The sequence below is a fragment of the Asterias rubens genome, chromosome 22 (assembly GCF_902459465.1).
Source record: "Asterias rubens chromosome 22, eAstRub1.3, whole genome shotgun sequence".
Classification (NCBI taxonomy): Eukaryota; Metazoa; Echinodermata; class Asteroidea; order Forcipulatida; family Asteriidae; genus Asterias; species Asterias rubens.
In genome coordinates this window covers 834,836-856,254 of record NC_047083.1, presented here as the reverse complement: position 1 = coordinate 856,254, position 21,419 = coordinate 834,836, and the positions used below count along the sequence as shown (strand labels likewise).

The following is a 21,419-nucleotide window of genomic DNA, read 5'->3' as shown; positions in this document are numbered from 1 at the left end:
TTAAATTGCTCCAGTAGAAATTTATAATTTCCTCATAGGGTGCCCTTTACCAATTACCAAGGAGAAATACCTTGGTGCCCTTGCCCTTTCAAAAACGAAGAATACAGGCTTAACGTAGCTCTACATGTTTACACTGTGTATTTTTGGAGACCAAAGTGGTCAGATTAGGCTTTGAAGCTTTTAGGGAGTTCACTTTCTGTGTATGATATTTAGTATTTTAAAGCATTAAATGTCGCTGATATTATAAAAGTACACAATAGTAATGTATTTTGCAAGGTACAAGTTTGTTATTTAAATTGATCTTACTACACTTTGTAAAGTAATGCCATTTAAAACACATGAGGGACTGAAGGGACAGTCAGAGTGTTCTCCAAGTGGTTCGGCTGGCTAGTTTAGTGTTCAGAATCATCCCTAGTTCATTTGAAATAATATTGACTTGTGAAAAAGCTGACGAACTAGTGAATTGGCCTCCTGGCCAGGTCACTGAAAATATTCTTGGGGAATAGTTGTTTTTGAATAAAAATTATTCAATGTATTTATTTTATGTATTATAGAAATGTCTATCAATGCACTAAATGTATCAGAATATATGAACTGTTTAGAGTTATTAAATTTAAGTAATGTTTGCCAGTATTATAAGTTTGGTTGTACGACAATAACATTTTGTATAAAAAAAATTAAATTTTAAAGTAATGGTTCATCAATGGTTACAAACAAAGTTTCAATCTGAAATTTTACTGATAACAAAGTTCATACCAGTACCAATTTTGACTTGTTGACAAGTTGTTAAATGTTTTTTGCATTGCATGATCTCTTTGCGGTTTGACCACTCCTGACTACTGCCGTAGTTACAGGAGCAATTGTCTTGCGTGGTGCAAGAGGAAAGTTTGATGTGAGCAGGTAACACTTTCACGGTGATAAACATTTAACAACTTGTCCACAAATCAAGTACCAGTCTTGCAGAGAAATATTTCTGTGTGAAACAATGCTGAGAACCTTAAAACTTAAGTGAACTATTTCTCTTGTGTAGAAGATCAAAAATCTGTCCAAAATGTGTAAGTTGCTACAACATTCAGTGTGCGTAGAACTCGTTAAAAGGAACGCGTTGCCATGGATCGGTCCAGTTGGTCTTTGAAAAGCGTTTGTAACCGTTTGTTTTTAAATGCATATGGTTAGAAAGATGCTTAAAAGTAGAATACAATGATCCACACACATTTGCCTCGAAATTGTGTGGTTTTCCTTTTACTTTGCGAACTAACACAGTCAGCCATTTATGGGAGTCAAAAATTTGACTCCCATAAATGGCCGACCGTGATTGTCGACGAGGTAAAAGGAAAACCGCGCAATTTCGAGTGATACTTGTGTGGATTATTATACTCTACTTTTAAAATATCTTTCTAATCATATGCATTTTATAACAAACGGTTACAAACGCTTTTCGAAGACCAACTCGACCGATCCAAGGCAACGCGTTCCTTTAAGTCTTTGAACATTGTTGGATGAGAAATCGTTCCCTGACGACTATTGCTTGTTTTGATTGCTGCATTCAAGTAAACCGTGCACAAAATCACCGTAAACTTTTCCTCTTTTTTTCTTCTCTCTTTTCTCTGAAATTTGACCACCCAATTTGATGACTTTTTCACGAGTATGAATGTTGTTATAATTGTAACCTAGAAAATGGGAATTAATTTGTTCCCAAACGTTAAAGTTTAAATAGTTGATTTGATTACAAATGACTCTCTTTACTGGAGCTGCATTCTATTTTATTCTGTCAAACCAAAAGATCTGTTAGTGTTACTTTTCTTTTGAGTGAATATTTTGTTTTAATTTCTTAATTTCTTGAATTTCTGTTCACTTGTAGTTACTTTAGTTAAATTAGGTTTTCTTTGCTTTGTTACCTTTTTTTGTTTTCTTTTAGACCTGTTGCCCCCATTGCTTGTTTGTCATTGCTGTTGTAGTTTTGGGGGATTTTTTCTTTCTGGGGGGGGGGGGGGGGGGGGGGTTACTTGAGAGATTTGAAATCGATTTAAACTTGTACTTAGCGTTATTAATGTCGTATATTTTATAGCTCCTTTGCATTTGATGTAACCAGCTCAAACAGCACCCTCGTTGGAATAGACAAGAACACTCTCCTATTGACCGGGTCTTGCTAAGGTGGCATACGCATTGGGGCCTAATGTTTTGTTTAATTAGCGCAGTATCAACGCACACTTTATTGAAGAATAGCAGAAACAATGCAAAGATGTTATTTTATTGTGTCAGTAAACCACGAATAAAAATAGTTTGTGAAAAATTATACTTTGTCTTTTGACTTTGTTGATTATTTGGGAGATTTTAATTGTTTTCATCACAACACAGAAACATTAGTTTCTTTTCAGGAAACTCCGGGAGAGTATGGCAGCTCTGCCGTTGATTTCACCAAACTCTTCATATAACTTGGAATTAATCTTACTTATGACAAAATAAGTTCCGTATCCTGAGACGTTATGACACAATGAACCCAGTACGAAATATGATTAATCCTAGCGTATCGGGAAATCGGCTGCAAATGACTTGAGCGCGATGCCTTCATCCACTGTTGTGGATTGGCTCGGGTAAACAACATAAAAATATGAGACAAAGAACAAAATAATTTATTATTTTTCCTGGTAGTAATATAGTTGGAGTCACTCCAATTTTAATATATCACGCTCTAGTAAATACATGTTGATTTTTTACTGAAGCTTTTAAACTTTCACTTAAAATATTTTCACAATTTCTCCTACATTATATTTACTTTACACTTTGATAATAAAATTATTAAATTACATAAAGGAAACTAAAAAAACGAAAAAAACAAAAACAACCAACAACAACAAAAATGACAATGTTTAGGAATTTTGTGTTGTTGGCTATGACTTATGGCGTCCATGTTTGAATATAATCAGATCCAGTAGCCACACCGTAGCCACTTAAATACAACTACATGCAGTTTTTTCTGTGCACAATGTAAGTCGCTTGGAAGTGAAACAAAATGTGGTATTGAAAAAGAAAACCATCTTAAAGTTCATGTCAAGCTGCGTCGTATTTTCTACTTTTTCTTTGGCAAAACAATAGCATAAAACCAAAGCAGAAGTGGACCCTTCAGAACATACTTCTTGAGCCGACAGAATTGTGCGCTGGTATTTGTTGACCCAATTTATTTGAAACAGCAATGTCGCAAATGAAAAGAAAACACTGGCAACAACGCAAGGAAGCAGCATTATCTACAACAATCTGATATTAAAGTAAATAACTAAATCGTTAAAGATGGAATCGGCTATCCCAATTATCTCATTGCGACTCTGTATTTTTGGTTTTCTGCAAAACATAATAACTAAATGGGGGCTACATTTTCACAAATATGTTTTAAACATGCTTTGAAAATTTTAACATTAATTGCCAACTTTACTTAAGACCAAAACGACCACAAAGTAATTCATCGTATAGTCCCCTACACTCAATTTGTACCTGTTCCCACCAGATACAAAACACTCAACTTGCACCTGTTCCTAGAAGGTCACAAAACACTCAATTTGCACCTGTTCCTATCAGGTACAAAACACTCAGTGTGCACCTGTTCCTATCAGGTACAAAACACTCAGTGTGCACCTGTTCCTATCAGGTACAAAACACTCAGTTTGTACCTGTTCCTATCAGGTACAAAACACTCAGTTTGTACCTGTTCCTATCAGGTACAAAACACTCAGTTTGTACCTGGGGTGCGTTCCACTCGCGCAAACGTTGCCAACAGTTGCGCACGTTCGCCAACAATTTCAAGTGGAACGAGTTGTTCGCCGCCACCGTTGGCGAACGTTGGCAACTTTAGGCGAACATACTTCGGAGGTGTTGGCGAGTGATGTTTAAAATGGCGGACAAGCATACGGTAGTATTTCTTTGTCACAAACATAATTACATTGTATTTTCGGTGGATGATAATGCAGATTTGGAATAACAAAGTTAATTAGTTGATGTAATGATGTCAAAAAGAGGACTATTGCAGCAAAAAACGAAGTTAAAAAAAAACCTACGTATGGTGCGCGCCATCTTCATTTCAGGGCGCCGCCATATTGACATCGCGTATACGCACAAATCGTTCATACGATAAAAAAACGTTTGCGCGAACAGTTGCGAGTCGTTTGCGCGAGTGGAACGCACCCCTGTTCCTAGAAGGTCACAAAACACTCAATTTGCACCTGTTCCTAGCAGGTACAAAACACTCAGTTTGTACCTGTTCCTATCAGGTACAAAACACTCAATTTGCACCAGTTCCTAGCAGGTACAAAACACTCAGTTTGTACCTGTTCCTATCAGGTACAAAACACTCAATTTGCACCTGTTCCTATCAGGTACAAAACACTCAGTGTGCACCTGTTCCTATCAGGTACAAAACACTCAATGTGCTCATGTTCCTACCAGGTCAAAAAACACTCAGTTTGTACCTGTTCCTACCAGGTCAAAAAACACTCAATATGTGCACATTACATTATACACATACCTCTAACCAACATAAGACGGACATGCCTAATAGCATGTCACTAAACACAGGTTCCAACATTCATATCTACTATTTACTGTAATGAAGTTAAAGAAATTAAGGCTTCAATGCCTCCAACTGACGCTTCCCAATCTAGGTCAAAAGTCACTGACATGGGTCATAGGTCAAGTCATTCTGTGACCTCTCAAAACTTGGTTACAGTCATAATGGGCTCCGCCTACATGCAAACTACATTTTAGTTTCATAAAACTTTTTATTTTGTTAATAATATAATATTTACAGAGGAAAAGCTTTTCTTTAACTTCATGATTTCTAGAAATTGAATAAGAAAAAATATCTAGACAAGACTTTAGGCTGAAAAGACAAATTCAACGAGGAAGGCAATTGGAAAATAAATAAGTGAATATAATATTCAAGAGGTATAGAGATATCTAAGAAAACTTACACATAATAAGTTTTTTATATTTTGTTTTTCACGCAAAACTAAAACGTCATGAGTTTATGTAGAAACTATAGAAAGCTCTAAAGAACAGCCCAAGTTAAAACAAAAACCCAATTGAGAAACAGCTGCAAAAGAGCAGTAGCTCAAGTTGAGAAATAGCTCAATTTATACAACAGTCCATATTGAGTCAATGACCCAAGTTGAGTCACAAACTTCAGTCAACAGCAAAAAGAGCAACAGAAAACTCCACTGCACAAAGATTCATTAAATGAAAGGTCTTCTCCAATTCCTCAACTAATGAAGACAAGAGGTTTTAGTCAAGCATGGTACCACCATAGCAACAAAGCCACCAAGTGTCTCCATTAGGCAAACAATTAATGCAAGACAAGGTGCCAGACATTAATGGCCGCCACAAGTAAACTCAGGCCATCTTTATGTACATATTCAATGCTCTAATGTTTTTTTTTAATGTATTTAATTACACAAAAAGTGAAAACGAAACTGCTTTATTGTTATATTTGAATCCACTATATATTTACAATATGTTATAAGTTATCAACTGAACAATCCAACTTCCCAGCACTTCAAATATTTCTGCAAGGTCCGAGGCTGAATCACTGAAATCCACAAAGTGGAAGGCAATGTGCCCTTAACTCATACATTTTTTCCACATTCTATCATGGAATTTTTAATAAATTGAGTCGAGAAATTCATGGGAATTCAGAATAGCTACTTTTTCCCGTTGACGAAAAAAAAAAAAATATTCAACACCGATGGATGTGGTAACCACATATTCCTGAAAATCTCACTGGAATTTGAATGAAATTTGACAACGGAGTGACCAGGAACTGTATGTTATTGTTTGTTTTCTCAGTAGCACAACTCTACCATTTATAGAAATGGTGACAGTTTTGCAGGCCATTATCTGCTTACTCAGGATCGGAAACGGGAAGAAACTTTTCCGGACCAAAGGAAGTGTTTAAAGCGGAGTCATTTCCTGTGGCTACTAAGCAGGAAAAAAAGTGGTAGGGTACCATTCCAAGGCAACATATGCCATTTCAGCTGGTAACCAAGACTCATTTTGTGCTTTGTATGCACGCAGCACAATATGTGCTAAGCACAGACAAATCTTGCTAAGCAGAATCTAGGTACCATGTTTCTATGACCAACAAACCATTTGATACAATTTGTTCAATGTTCAAACAAGTTTTGACCCCAATGAATGTAAAACAGATCAAGTTTTCATCTGCCATTATTTCAAATTAGAGAAATCAGTAAATTCTTATTGAGGACCTTGTCAAACAGGAAGCACATCCGAGTAGTATAGTTGTCATGGATATATGTTTTTTTGACTATCTTCACATTTACAGCAAGAGTTACGTGATTGAGGTAATTTTTCAAGCTTTCCAAATATTTCACAACTAATTGTATATATTTTGCAGATACATATATGGCATTATTTTTTTACCAATCCATTGCGATAATTTGAGCAATCATGTTTATTGAATTACATGTTCATAGTTAGAGCACGGAGGAAAACAATTTCCATCCTCCATGGTTAGAGATTTAGGCTGTTTCTGAATTGGTTGCTATAGCTACGGCTATGCCTGTAAACGTGGATTTTCCTACCTCTCACCTCTCACGCACAGCACGGCCGTCTCACCAATAGTGCCCGCAACGACCGCCCGTATACACTAACCTGACTGCGATTCGTGGGCTAAGTCAGGTTTACGGGCAGTCGTTGGGGGGACTGTTGGTGAGATGGCTGCGCTGTGCGTGAAAGGTAAACGAGAAACGTCTTGCACCAAGACTAGCCCTGGTCCTGCTGGCTAGTCACTGGAAAAGTAAAAGGTACTGGACACTACTGGTAATTGTCTAAGACTAGTCTTCTCACATGGTGCATCTCAACATATACATAAAATAACAAACCTGTGATAATCTGAGCGCAATTGGTCGTCGAAGTTGCGAGATAATAATGAAAGAAAAAACACCCTGGTCACACAAAGTTGTGTGTATTCAGATGCTTGATTTCAAGACCTCAAATTCTAAATCTGAGGTCTCGAAACCAAATACGTGGAAAATTAGTCGTTTCTCACAATGTTTTATACTATTAACCTCTCCCCATTACTCGTTACCAGGTAAGGTTTTATGCTAATAATTATTTTGAGTAATTACCAATAGTGTCCATGGCCTTTAAGGGCAAAACCCTGTTTGTTGTTACGGGTGGAACATTTACAGCAATTGTTTGTAAGTTAGAGTTAAAAAGGGGGAATGTTATCTACATTGTAGAGAGCTAAGTTTAACTGTTGGTTATAAGTAAACATTTAGAGTTAGTTAAAGTTTCTGCAACTTTCACTTTTTTAAAGTATTATAGTTTTTTTTTATTCACACACAACTATTTCCTCTTTGGGCAGTGAGCTAATCCATTACATAAACAAATAAACACAGCATTGAGATGTTCCATTTTTGGAAATAGGGGTGCTTCTAAAAAAAATAAAAATAAAAAAATAAAACAAGCATTAAAACCACACAAGACAATAAACGGACTTAGATATACTATCTTTGCATTTTTAACGTTGCTTTAAGTCACTACGGCAACACCGGTCAAAAGACTTTTGACGGATCTGGGCCCATTTTCATAAAGCCTGTAAGCACAAAAACTTGCTAAGCACAGAAATCTCTTGCTTAGCAAAAATAGGTTACCAGCCAAAATAGTGTACATTTGACATTGTTGTGACTGGTAACCCCACTTATTTCTTGTAGCAAAGGAATAGACCTTATGCATTGACGTCATCCAGCGGCCATCTTAGACGAAAAACGGTGATGAAACAATCGAAACGCACAGATTTGTACGTGTGGCGCACAGGATTGGCCAATGAACAACCTCCTTTTGACCTCTAGGTGAGGGCGCCCTTCTGAAATGACGTCATGTGCATAAGGTCTATTTGCCAGTCAAGCAGAACTGACCGCTACACAGCTTTATGTTATTGGGCCGTAGTGGTTCACCGTTTAGTTCTTACATTCCTTTATCCTGGATGAGCTGTCGTGTGATCATGTGGGCTGGCGTCCTTTGAGGCACCCCCCTCTGGGTTAGTCCTTCAAACCGCTTGAAGGTGTAGTTGATGAACACCCAGTCCTTGTAGTTTTCTTCACCTTCACCAGGAGGAGGCGCGACTGTTGGAAGAGCAAATTAGACAGTGTCAAAACAATGGAGGAGCAATATTTTAATAAGGTTGTTAAACCCATCTTTAAAATTGAAATTTATTTATTTACTTGAATTCAACCAAATTAACTTTATTTCTAAATCAAATCATTAATAATAATAATAGTAATAATAATAATAATAATATTTCTACTACTTCTACATGGATAAAACCAAAAATGAATAATAATAATTATATTAACTTGTGGAATTTATAATGTGCTCCCTCCAGGACCAGCCTGTTCGAGGGCACACAACAGTAAAACTACAAATTACACAAGAAAAGTTGAAGCAAAAACACACCGGTACAAACAAGCAATATTGAAATCAATATAAAAGACCACTACAATGTAAAACATCAACATAGTCACATGTTCAATGGTACAAATTGAAAACAAAATAGGGACCATGTAAAAAAATAGCAAAACAAATCACAACATTTCGGCAATAACGAGGAGGGGGTAGCAAGAAGCAGAGAGAGGCGAGGGCACCCCCCCCCCCCATATAAAGATACTTCTTGCTCTGGTTTGTTCAGCCATGAGACTTAATAAAATAGAACTGAATAATGGATAATGCAGTAAACAGCAAGGCTGCGTTATATCAACAAGAATTAGAGAAAACACAAATTATAAACAAAGTGATGAAGAGTTAATAACAATGTCCTTTTTTTTTACAAGAAGGCTGCGCGAATGCTTCTTGTTCAATGACATTAATGAAATATTTTAGAAGAATTTACAGTAAAATAGCTACAAACACTGGTAAGTTATCTTAAACATACTGGAAATCAGAAAATGTGGACATGATAAAAATATTCATGTTATTCAAAATTGGGAGTAATTCCTTTTTGTAAAGAGAGAACCACCTAAGAAAGAAACGACAATAAAAACCATTTGTAATGAAAGAGAAGTTCAAGGCACAGAGAAGCAGAGACAATGTAAATAAAACAATACATCCAGTAAAAAGAAAGCAAAATAACATCCTTATGGACTGTATTGGGGGTAACCCAGTTTCAGCCCATGGACTAGGTGGAAACAGCCCCTGGAAAATAGTTGATTGTAGCCCCCACCTTGAAGTGGCCCTCAGGCCTTATGTGTCTGCGCGACTTGCATAAAAATAAAATATAAAAAAACTCACTTGGTTTGAGCTCAATGTCCGGAAACTCATCAAAGTTAGACGTGTCGTCAAAACTCTTGACTGTTACTGGGATAGCGGCAGGTCGCTCACGGATGTGCTCCCAGTCCACCCCCTTGAAGAATGGATGAGCCTTAATCTCCTCAATGTCATTACGACCGATACGATGCTCGCTGTCACAACAGAACCTAACATTTAGGGAGAAATGGGGGTGAGGAATCAGTACAGTTTCAGATGTTGTCAAATTAACGTTAAATGAGTAGTGGGCCTGGGTCTCCCCTTGGTCTAGAGGATTCAAATTCTGGCAAATAAAATTAAACCAAATAAAGTATTTACTTTTGAATGAGGTCCCTGGCCTCAGCAGAGATTGGAACCTCCTCAGGGAACAGTAGTGTGTCTCTCCAAGTCATGACCTTACGATACGTCTCCTGGGGTGTCTCCGAGCAGAACGGAGGGTAGCCAATCAGCATCTCATACATAATCACGCCTAGCGACCACCAATCACAGACGTGAGTGTAACCCGTTTGAACGAAGACTTCGGGTGCGATATAGTCGGGGGTGCCAACTGTTGAATACGCCTTTGAAAAAAAATGATGAAAAAGAAAAATTAAAATTTTGGGTTGAACAAAGACAAATTTACTAAATAATGATAATAATAACAACCAGTTTTCACACCCGAAAGGCGTCTCAACTGGATTAATTTCTTACCAAAGCTCTTCTGTTCTTCTTCCAACTCTCCATTTTCCTCTTGGAATCTTTGGCGTCCATGGGTTTTATACTCGCTACAAAAACAAAAATCAAGAAATTCAAGCTGATTTTGGTTGTTATAACTGAAAATAGGCAAAGTTTTTCACTACTTACTCCTGACTAACCCAGCGGATTAGGCCCAAATTTTCACAGGTTTGTTAGTTCATACATAAATTTACTTAATTTTTTTGTACTCACAGAAATCTCTAGGATGTGCTCTGGAGAGATCTCTGTAGAAGTCGGTTCGATGAGCTTTCTTCAGACCCGTGCACAGACCAAAATCAGACAGCTTAATGTGACCCTAAAAATGATAAAACAAGACAAATTATTATTTGACCAAGGCATTGTAGGTAGATTGTGGAGTAGTCAGCAGTGCTTGGCAAAGCGCTTAGCTAAGACACTTAGCCAAGACACTTAGCTTAGACACTTGGCTCAGACACTTAGCTTAGATGCTTAGCTGAGATGCTTATCCAAGACACTTGGCTAAGACACTTTGTTAAAAACAGGATCCAACAAACTCACTTTTAGATCAAGTATAAGTAGAACGGTAAGGAATCAAAGTTTTTTTAGTCGAGTATTAAGCCAACGTTAAGGAATCAAAGTTTTTTTAGTCGAGTATTAAGCCAAGTAGCAAGTAGAACTGGTAAGGAACCCTCAAAAACTCACTTTGAGTCAAGAAGTGGACACGCAAAACAACCACTAGACTCAAAGAAACCGGAAAAGAAAAAGAGGGCGACAAAACAGAAGATAGAGAGATGAACTAAGTACATACAGGGGCATTGCTTGGCAACAGACAGCACAGGATAAAGTGAAATGGAGAATTGGTGAAGAGGCTTTCCTCCTGCAGTGGAATGAAGACTGGACAGACAGTGAGTAGAAAGATAAGGAGTCTGAAGAACTCACCTTTGAATCGAGTAGTAAGTTATCAGGTTTGATGTCTCGATGAATAAACATCAATTTGTGGATGGAATGGATGGCTAGGACGGTTTCTGCCACGTAGAACTGAGTACATTCCTCAGACAGTGTTTCTTTACTCATGAGTAACGTCATCATGTCGCCTGCGATTTAAGACAAAAACTCTGTTTTTAAGTCGATGTTTGAGTAACTAATCACTCAGAGAATGTTTACTCAAATCTTAAGTTCGAGAATCTAAGCTTTAGAAATTATCTTGTAATATCAGTTTGTACAAACAGTTCTTTGTTTAGAAAATCAAGAAGAGATAATGAAGACACAATGATGTGAAATACCTCCTGGTAAGAACTCCATGATCAAGTAAAGATTGTGCGGATCTTGAAAGGAATAATACATCTTGACAACCCAAGAGTTATCTGCTTCAACCAGGATGTCTCGCTCAGCTCTCACATGGGCAACCTGAAATCACCAATTAGAAACTGTTTACATTTATATTTATCGGGAATAAAAAGTACAATAATGCACATTAATTAGGTTAAAAACATTGAAAAATACAGCAAAGAGCAATTTAAATACAGTTAAGAAAAAGAAACAGCTGGAGCCCAAAGGATTGCCTAAAAGAAACACAGTTCCTGTCGAGAGGCTTTCCTCTAAAACCGTGAATACACTCTCAAGGATCTCGTCAGCTGGCGTATTGGGGGATTAAAGAGTGAATTGCAGGCTGATATACACAACCCAACAAAAATAAATAAATAAATACAAATAAATAACGCCAATTCAAATATTAAACAAATATTTGAAAAGTACATTTTTAAAACAATTTTTCAAAAATATTTTTTTTACTAAGGTCACACACACAGAAAACCTAAATTCAAACTATTAAAAATCCTCCAATTTAAACAGTAAAGCCTGGTTCATACTTCACGCGAATGCAAATTTTTATGACACAGTAATCGATACACGTCACTTTTCCAATTGTGACTTAAGAAAATTTGCATAGCATTTGCATTCACAGGAAGTATGAACCTGGCTTAAGGTTTCTGTAAACAAACATCAGCATCAAATATAAAATAATTTCCTTTCAATTTAGCATGCTTCAGACAAAATTGCACAATTTGGGTCCGGTATGAATCACCAGTTTTGTAAAATCTTGATAGAGAACCCCGTAATTCATTGATTGGCTTGATTTAGTCGCAATGGTTGATTATCTTCCCCTAACGAGCACCAACCTGTTCCTTTTCATGCATATCGGCTTTCCTGAGTATCTTCATGGCATATATATGACCCGTGTCCTTTTTCTGAACAAGCCGCACCTCTCCAAATGCCCCTCGACCTATGACCTTGATTGAATCAAAGTCATCGACCCCAAGCCTTGACCTCTTGAGTCGAAGGAACTCCGTCTCCTTGAGGGCATGCTGGTTTCTTTTCTCTCGTTTCTGGAAAAAGAAAAGAAAAGGAAAGGAAAATCGTTTTGACCGGAAGGATGTTGTTATGAACTCAATACCTGAAACAGCTCAGTCTTTTTGTTAGGGGGGTTAGGTTTTGAAACATTTCATAGTGGGAGTTTAATCAGGTGAGGTTTGCGGTAGTACCTTGTGTGAATCTCTTTTCAGTTATGTTAGTTCTGAAAAAAGAACAGTTGACAACTCAATGTTTTGATAATCAGTATGCTCTAATTTTCTTTAGGAGGAAGAAGCGAAACCACCAGTTTCTTTTTTCAGAACCGACACTTCTTAATAGAGATTTAAACATTATGTTACCACAAACATGTATTTTTGTTAATACAAATCTAAAAGAAAAATTCAAGTTGTCATTTTATTTTTTTCTTGACATAATGTTTACAAAATCAGCTATTTAATCACTCCAATGCAGCAGGTATTTGTAAGCATTTCAATATGAAACTAATCTCAAAACTTCTTCATATTTCCCTAATATTTCCCTAAGGTATACAAGAATATGTTACAAAACCAGCAATTATGCAACTGTGTTAAGTGGATATATTTTTTTCTTTTTTCTTTTGAAATTTAAGCTCTCCATCCTGCCAGCATATGACCTGTTTTTATTTGTATCGGTTTTAATTTACCAATGAGTGATCCAAGGTTATTTATTGATCCAATAAAAAATTACATATTAACAGCAACAACTTGATTGTGCGGCGGGTTACCATGTTATTTTGACCGATTTTAGAGAGGGGAGCTGGTCGATTTGAAGTGCCAACCTGAATTGCATCAATGGCTGTACATCCAGTCAGAATTAACATCAACACAAAGGTAAATAGTTTTACCGACAAATAGATAGTGCAAATCTACCACCCCCCCCCCCCCCAAAAAAAAAAGAGAAAAAAAAGAAAGACCAAACAAAAAGAATAATAATAAAAAAATTAAATGACCCATTTCTCAGACAAATTTTCTGATTCAATGGTTGATTGCTGGGGACCAAAGTTCTGTCGTTCCAATTATTTGTGCCTTTATTTATTTGTTTCACTTTATGTACTTCCACTTGTAAAGCGCTGTGTTGCCCAGTGTAAGAGCACTGTATGAATGCCTGTTGTTATTGTTATTGTAATTTTTCGTCATTTAAGTTTGCCAAAAACCAAACCTGAGATGACAATCTTTGTTTGCGAGGCCTAATTTTTATGTTTTCAGCAAATCTGTGTGGATACATGAAGCTTTTAAGGCAATATATTCTATGAAATTAGACACTAGATGGCAGTTTGAGCCTTTGAGGTCTCAGAATTATTCAAATGAGATGCAAATTCTCAGTCTGTTTTCCTTACCTCTTCCTCAGAAAGACCCGAGATTGACTCTTCCAGCTTCTGTTGTCTGTTGAAAAAAAAAGACAAAAAAAAATAAAACTTGAAAATTCTATCTTGATGGCAATGTTATGAACAGCTGCAGCGCTTCTGACTATTATACCAAGTAAGTTTTTATGATCATTAGGCCTAATTGTTGGAGTATTTATCAATGACCCTACCTTTAAATGATGGTCTCTGACCAAGGACTCAAGAGAGTTCGCGTTAATCATTCAGTTGGAATAATTTAAAGGCTTTTACTTCATTAATCACGAATTAACCTCACACTACCGCTGTATATAATACCCAGCATTAAATATTAAATCTCTAAGACAAATATAGTCAAACTTCCCAAACATCATTTAAAATCCAAAACTTAATTGACATTTTCTCATAAAGGCACTTAAACCTATTAACAACAAGGCATTCCAAATATTCGTCTGAAGACATAATATCTTCACCCTGAAAGAACTTGGATGATCACGATCTTATCTGCATATGGCAACCTCTTAATTCTCTACACAGATGAAAAGGTCATCGCAGCATAGTGACCTTTGCCCTTTGTGGTGGAGGGGTCGAAAGCAAATAATTACATATTGGCATAGCGTCATTCGGAGAAAAGAAAAATGATTTTGTCATAACAAATCTGTATCCATAATGGATTATGAATGAGTCACGAGTGGACATCCTGCTGGTTTGCACAGTGTGGGATCGCCCTCTGAGGGGATGTTGGGTTGGATTGTCAAAACAACAAGCTATGAATAGACGCAAGCATTGTACAGTGTATGTACATGTAGTCTACTAAACCATACGTGCTTTCAAGGTTTTTAGCAAGAGTTCCGCAATAAGGTGAATAATCTTGCTGTAAATTAAAAAACTTGGGTGTCCAAAGTTCACTTTAAAAGTACATGTAAAAATATATAGATAACAGGGTGCCCAAATTTACAACAGGGTGTCCATAAGACACCCAGACACCCCTCTGTCAAAACACTGCATGTCATGAATAGACACGGGCATGTAGTCTTAACCATACGTGCTTTCAAGGTTTTAGCAAGAATTCTGCAAAAAGGTGAATAATCTTGCTGTAAATAAAAAAAAATGTATGTAAATTGCACATAGCGCGCGCTCACTTACATTTTGGTTGGCAAAATAAGGGAATATCTTACTGTTTTGTACACGGCTAATGGCTGCGTGACGCAGATGTAATTGCGCATCTGCGTAGTGCACAACTCTATGGCGTTTGCCAACCAATAGGGTATGTATGCATGCGTGAATGTAATTCACATATTTTATGGGAAGGGTCCATTCAAATGCATGCAACATAATACTTTGTTTTAAACTTGAAATTGGCCCCTAAAATAGGAAACTTTGCTTAACAGAAACAGACTACCAGCTAAAATGCAACATAACACATCATTTTTTAACTGGTTCTCTGCTAGCACTAACCATGGAGCTTCCACCATGCAGTAACCATCTAGCTAAGCACCTCTAATTAAACTGATCTTATCAGCAGGTCAATGTATTAAATCACTGCTCAGAGCATTGTGTTTCAAGTCAAGTCATCCTCACATAATGCCACACTGTCTTGAGAAGCGAGGTCACAAGTATTAAGTAAAGCTATTTTTATTTCTTAGTCTCAGAGCTGATTTCATTTCGGCTGTCTTGGCTTCGTGGGAGGGGTTCAATGGAGGGCAGCTTTAAAAAACTATTTCGCCAAAGGGTCCGATATGTCACTTGAAGAAATTGATATTTAACACTGTTGACTTACTGTATAGGTGTGTGGCGAAACCAAATAGGACTGGTGTATATTAAGACAAAATTCAATAAGAAAATTCTTGATTATTTTGTAGTCTTTTGTGAAACACCCACCCACCTCTTCTTGGACAGCTAAAATTCTTTTAATAAGACATATTATTGACCGGTCACTCAATCACCAAAATTCTTTCTTTTTTTCAACTCAGCTATTTTCAGAGCCATTACTCCCACTGTATACGTAAGAGATTTAATACATGGCTGTACCCACAAATTAACTATATATTTATTTATGCTTAAAATTAGCTTATTTCCTTTAGTTCACTTAATTGTACAAGTGGTGACACGTTTCTGCTAAGCAATAATTCCCTGCTTAGTAGTTTATTGTGCCCATCATCTTAGCTTATTGCCTTTAGTTCACTTAATTATACAAGTGGTAACACGTTTCTGCTAAGCAATAATTCCCTGCTTAGCAATTTATTGTGCCCATCATCTTTATGACACATGGGTTCCTGTTTCGGTATACATGTATGACCATAACTCAAGTGAACTGCAACACTTTCGACATACAATTACATCACCATCCTAGACGTTATTTACCCATGCATAAAATCTTATTGAACGCCACACAATGAAGTCTACGATAACAAAAATCCAAAAAGAGGTTATCCATCCATGCTGAACAATAACTTGATTCCAGGTTTTGATTATCATACAAATGGGCTAACGACTCCACCCACCAACCCCCCCCCCCCCCCCCCTTAAATACTTTGTGTTTGTGCTCCAGACTTGAGCATACATGTCCCAACGATGACGGTGAAACATTGAGCAAGCTAGTCGAAACGTTGATGCCAATTTACGAACCGACTCCACGGGAGTACAGTTAACACCAGAGTCCGAGTTCGGTGTTCATATCCGCTCGGCTACAACACGCCACATGATAACGATAAGCCATCATTGTAGACGGCAACACTACCTTCTTAAAAACCATTCATACTTAAATAAATTGAGAGACAAAAGTGTCTTTGTTTCTTACCTGTTAAGTCGTTCCTCTTTCTGAAACCAGAGATTTGTGTAGAAGTTTTCTAGCGTCACTTTTGCCTTTGTCACTTTGTCATATGTATGAGGAGAAAACCGAACCCCACCAGTGGTCGTTGTCATGGTTGCAGTTGTAATCATTTCATTCCATCCAAATCATTGATGGTGGTTTCTCTTCACTTTCTCTCGCCGTCAAATTGTAGAAATCTGGAGAAATGTAAAAATCAAACTCAAATTAAAATTCTTGTGCATCAGGCCTTATTCAGGTATTTCACTCGTGTAAGGGTAAGAAAAGACTGCATAGAGGATGCCACATTTCTGGCACATTTTATGGGACATCAAGGCTGCCGAGGTTGAACTGGGGAATCAAAGCTGACTTGGGGCATCGAGGCTGGCAGCCAGCACCAAGGCTGATCAAGGGCACAAAGGCTGGCTAGGGAGAATAGGACTTTGGCATCATGGCCTTAGCCACTCCAGAAAAAGCAGAAGATATTAGTTCAGACAAAGCCATACAGTTTGATTACATACATGGTCGACAGTATATCCAGATCTACAGATCCTTCTGTAAGTCTAGCATAAGCGTCGTCGCAGGGAGATCTAACTGAACAAGTGGACAGTCTGTCTGTATATTTTTTACCACAGACGTTTATAAACAACAAACTCACAGTAACCAGTGGGCTTGTTACCTGGACAGGAAACGGGTTGCCTTCGTCATTGTCTGCTATTGTTGTTGAAAAGGAATACATGTTTGTTTATTTTGAATCTATAGTGAGACCTTTGTTTATCCGCTTGAGTAAAACAAGCTTTGTCATTGTTAATATTCTAAACATCCAAGTTATAAATATGCAGGAACTTGAGTTCCTTGTTACAATTCCTCACTTAGATCGTTGAAGGGCAACTAAAAAGTTTATTTATGTATTTATTTATTCATGTATTAAACCTTATAATAATTTATTTACTAATCTATTCATCTTCTTATTTGTTTATTTATTAATTTATTTATGTATACATTTATCTTATAATTTATTTATTTATTTATAAATTGTGTTGTAAAGTTTAGGATTCTCAGAAAAGAGAGCTTAATCAGAGAAGACAACGAAGGAAGTTTCAGTTTTGGATCATGGGAAGAAAACCCCAGAGAATTATTCCATGGAAAACTCAAGCAGTCAAAGGCTATTAAGAAGTTTTAAGATCAGTGTTATGGTTGTCCAACCCCATGTTTATTGTCCACTAGGGTGATAAAATCTATTTGTTCAATCCACCATTAATCTTATAGTAGCATCAAGGATGTCACACCTTAGGTAAATAAATTGTACATTGAAACAAACTTCAGATCCCCAAGGTAGGGTTTATATACATGCCAACTAACTCAGGGATTCAGGGAAAGGTCAAGATTATACTTTGTAGTTTATAATATTTTTAATTTAAAGCCAGTGGACACTTTCGGTAAACAGTATTGTCCAAAGGCCCACACTTCGTGTATCACAAAATAACAAACCTGTGAAAGTTTAGGCTCAATCGGTCATCGGAGTCGGGAGAAAACAACGGAAAAACCCACCCTTGTTTCCGCACGTTTCGCCGTGTCATGACATGTGTTTACTATAATCCGTAATTCTCGTTGTCGAGAATTGATAATTGTTTTAATGTTTTCTCAAAAAGTAAAGCATTTCATGGATTTCAAGAGAAGTCTTTTACCATTACCTTCTGTACGCCCTGTAAGTTATTTGTAAATCTGTGAACTTTTATTTCTTTTTCTGTTCCGAAAGTGTATAATGGCTTTAAGGATAACCTCAACATGAAAAGTTTGAACTCTCTGCAGAATGCAGAATTGAAAACGTTTGGTTTAATAAAGTGCAAGCACCCTCTATCTACAGCTTCCACAGGGAGGCAATTTTCACAGTTTTTCTTGGCTGTGGCGTAACCAGACTTTTTTATTTTTTTGGGGGGGGGGAAGATGTACATGTGAATTTTCAAATAGGACCCAACAAGTTAACCCCTTTAAGTTGGTCTATCAGTAAACACAATGACAAAGCATTACAGTAGATTAAATCCTAATCCTTCCATTAGTAACTGTCTTGAGAAGCAAATTAAAACCACACCCATTACAGAAAGCTATTTGTCAATTGCTCAAGCTTAAAAAAGAGGGGCTCTAAGGTCAATTTCAGTTTTGTGATGTAGGGTCTACTCATTATCCTATCCTTATGGGGACAATTCCATCCAGCAAGTTTTAACAGCACAAAATTTAGACTGAAATTATTTTGTACACAGAATGCTAATTGGGTAGCCATTGCCAATGATTTCCGAGTAGTAACTGATACAGTACATTTTGTGTAGCATTTATCTCTGCTTTACAAGGGAAATCTTTCACTGAAGTGGAAATAAAATTACTCCGCTTCATCAATCATTCTGAAAAACATAACACTTTTGGCAGTGTACATTTTTAGAATGACTCACTGAGCTCGAGTCAGTGCTGACGGTGGAGCTGTGGTTTAAAAAAGGGCCTACATGTGTGTACATGTATGGTTTAGCCATCTTGGATTTCTTTCCCCATTCAAATCAGAGATAGGCCATGTTCGAATTGGTGGCTTTGGCAACGGCTGGATTGCCACAATATCATTATGTGTTAGGACAAGTATAGGACATTCTTCGCAACACCTTTAACAACAGTGATAGCTGTAGTCAGAGCCGCCAATTTGGATGCAGCAATTTATTGTATTACCATCGAAGCTGCAAGTCTAAAATAGTCTGGTACCTTTTTTGTGTGGATGAATCAGTGGCTACTTATGCCTTATGTGCACATGGGGAACATGTCCAAATTTAAGTACATGTCAACTATTAACCTCTACAAACAATGGGTAATTAGGTCAGACCTGGTTTAGTGGCTATGGCTACAACTGTTTCTGAGACTGTTGCTAATGACATCTTATACATGTACTTCAATGCAATATGACATGGAGAGCAAGCCAAAGCCATGGCCGTGGCCAAATTTGTGACTCACAAAGGCGAAGTTTGAGTTACGAGTGAGCAAGTCACGTTGAACTACGAGTACATTTTTCCAGGGGGTTTGTAATTTCATCAGGCACTGACTAATGCCTGAATTCTGGGTGTGTTCCAATTAGAAGAAATTGATCCTCTTCGTTGATTGGTTGCCGAGACAAAGAAACAGGTGTTGTGCAGGTGCATGAAACACAATGACCTTCAGTGACTACAGTATTGTTTATTGCCTTTAAATGCCAATGTGTAACAGGAACTACATACAATTTACATGTAGGTAGGTCAGCTTTATAGCAGTCAATTCTGCAGTGTAATACCATAGAGCAATACATATACATGTAGATGAATTTACTTTTATCATGGAGCTTTTATACAGAATAAATATAAATTTGTTGATGAGCAAAATCATCAGCTTTCTCCCTTAATTGCAATGGTCCGCTGGCCAACAAATGCTATTGCTAGATGTTCTTTTCAGAACTGAGAAGTCTCCCGAACATAAAAAAAAAGCAAGACAGTTCTCTTAGAACAAGGTCTACCTGGCAAGTAGATACACACATGGTGTTACCGCAAACCAAATATACATTGATACCACCATGCAATGCCTCGAATCATATTAAAAAAAAGTCATGTTCACCTTATGTCCGTCTTTCTCAAATTAAATACGTGAAAAAAGTGAGGTCAGTAAGTGAGGTTCGGCATCTTTAAAAACAGGACCTTGACGAAGCTCAAGAAATGTAGTCCTTGAGTTGATGCCAGCCTTACTCAAGTCAAGATTACCCCTCATGCCTCACCCCCCCCCAAGGTGTCAATGCCCCTCCCCTTCGATCCTACCCAACCCCCTCACTACAACAAAACCACAGGACAGGGTTAGTTAGACAGCAAGACAGGTCAGAGAATTTATCTCATGAAACAAACACAACTTCACAAAATGCCACTGTCACACAAAAAATAACAACAAGTCAGACAAAGACGAGCAGAATATTTACCAAGTTTCAAGCCAGTACGAACTGCGTTGTGTTGAGAAAATCTGCCTACATAGCGCACTACCTAGGCCTCAAAATACTGTTTTTTTCACCGTCGGAAAAAAGAACAGCTGCCGCCTACTACTACGTCGTCATCGTTCGATGCCAAACTTTTCACACAATTTCTGAACAGCTATTTTGTTTCAAGAACTCACCACTCAGCACAACAAAATGGTAGAATATGGAGCAACAGATTACCAGGGAAAACACAGTTATGGTGTTTTTATTGCGTGAGCAGACGTTTGGACCGTCTGTTGTTTGTTGTTCCAAACCAATTCATTGAGGAGTCTTTTGTACATTTAGTATGGCGTGATTTTGTGAGCTATTTTTGTCGACACACAGCAAGCTAGTAAGTGCACCCCGCGCGCATGTCATTTCAGTAGGTCATCGTAAAAACAACAGTAGAGTGAAATAATAGCGCCACCTCGCGGCTAAAGTTCGATACAAATAATTGTGTATATCTTTATTACCATTTTAAAAAGATATTCTCTCCAAACAATATGCTGTGCACTGTTCGAAAGTGTTAACCAGGGCATCTTGTTCAATAAAATACCTTTAAGAACATCATTTGAGAGAGGCTGGACCCGTGACATGGGGGGGGGGTGTCTCCAAAATAAAACAATATTTTTGGACAAAGTTCCCCCTTTCCATAATTTTTTGATTTTTAAAGGTACTCCTGCCCAAACTCTTTAACACCAAAAGAATTGAACTTGGTAAAAGCAGCATGCCTAGTCATTCAGACACTTGGTTTGTGTTTTCCCGTAAAACATCCCATACCCCTTCAATTAGACTTTGAAAGAAGTTTCTCGTAATCTCAAGGAGTAAGAAATTAGGAACCTATTATTGGTGTGTAGATTCAACAGTAGATAGTT

At 37.3% G+C, this 21,419-nt stretch overlaps 1 protein-coding gene and 1 long non-coding RNA gene across 3 annotated transcripts; both read right to left on the bottom strand.

Annotated features, from left to right (window-relative positions):
- Positions 1–2,632: 2,632 nt before the first annotated feature.
- LOC117305197 lies at positions 2,633–6,820 on the bottom strand. The gene is made up of 2 exons (XR_004520651.1): positions 4,355–6,820; positions 2,633–3,735 (listed from the first exon to the last, which is right to left on the bottom strand). It is a non-coding gene; the product is annotated as an uncharacterized LOC117305197 (long non-coding RNA).
- A 1,010-nt stretch (positions 6,821–7,830) lies between these two features.
- Positions 7,831–20,918, bottom strand: LOC117305370 (serine/threonine-protein kinase 38-like). 2 transcript variants are annotated; one of them, XM_033790239.1, is made up of 11 exons: positions 20,512–20,918; positions 16,530–16,738; positions 13,727–13,772; positions 12,180–12,386; positions 11,286–11,409; positions 10,942–11,096; positions 10,237–10,339; positions 10,000–10,073; positions 9,628–9,869; positions 9,295–9,479; positions 7,831–8,132 (listed from the first exon to the last, which is right to left on the bottom strand). In XM_033790239.1, the coding sequence occupies exons 2-11, from the start codon at positions 16,670–16,672 to the stop codon at positions 7,975–7,977; spliced, it is 1,437 nt and encodes a 478-aa protein (XP_033646130.1). In that variant the 5' UTR covers positions 16,673–16,738; positions 20,512–20,918; the 3' UTR covers positions 7,831–7,974. The 2 variants fall into 2 exon arrangements, with proteins under 2 accessions (XP_033646130.1, XP_033646131.1); XM_033790240.1 differs by having other exon boundaries at positions 20,703–20,918.
- Between the last annotated feature and the right edge of the window lie 501 nt (positions 20,919–21,419).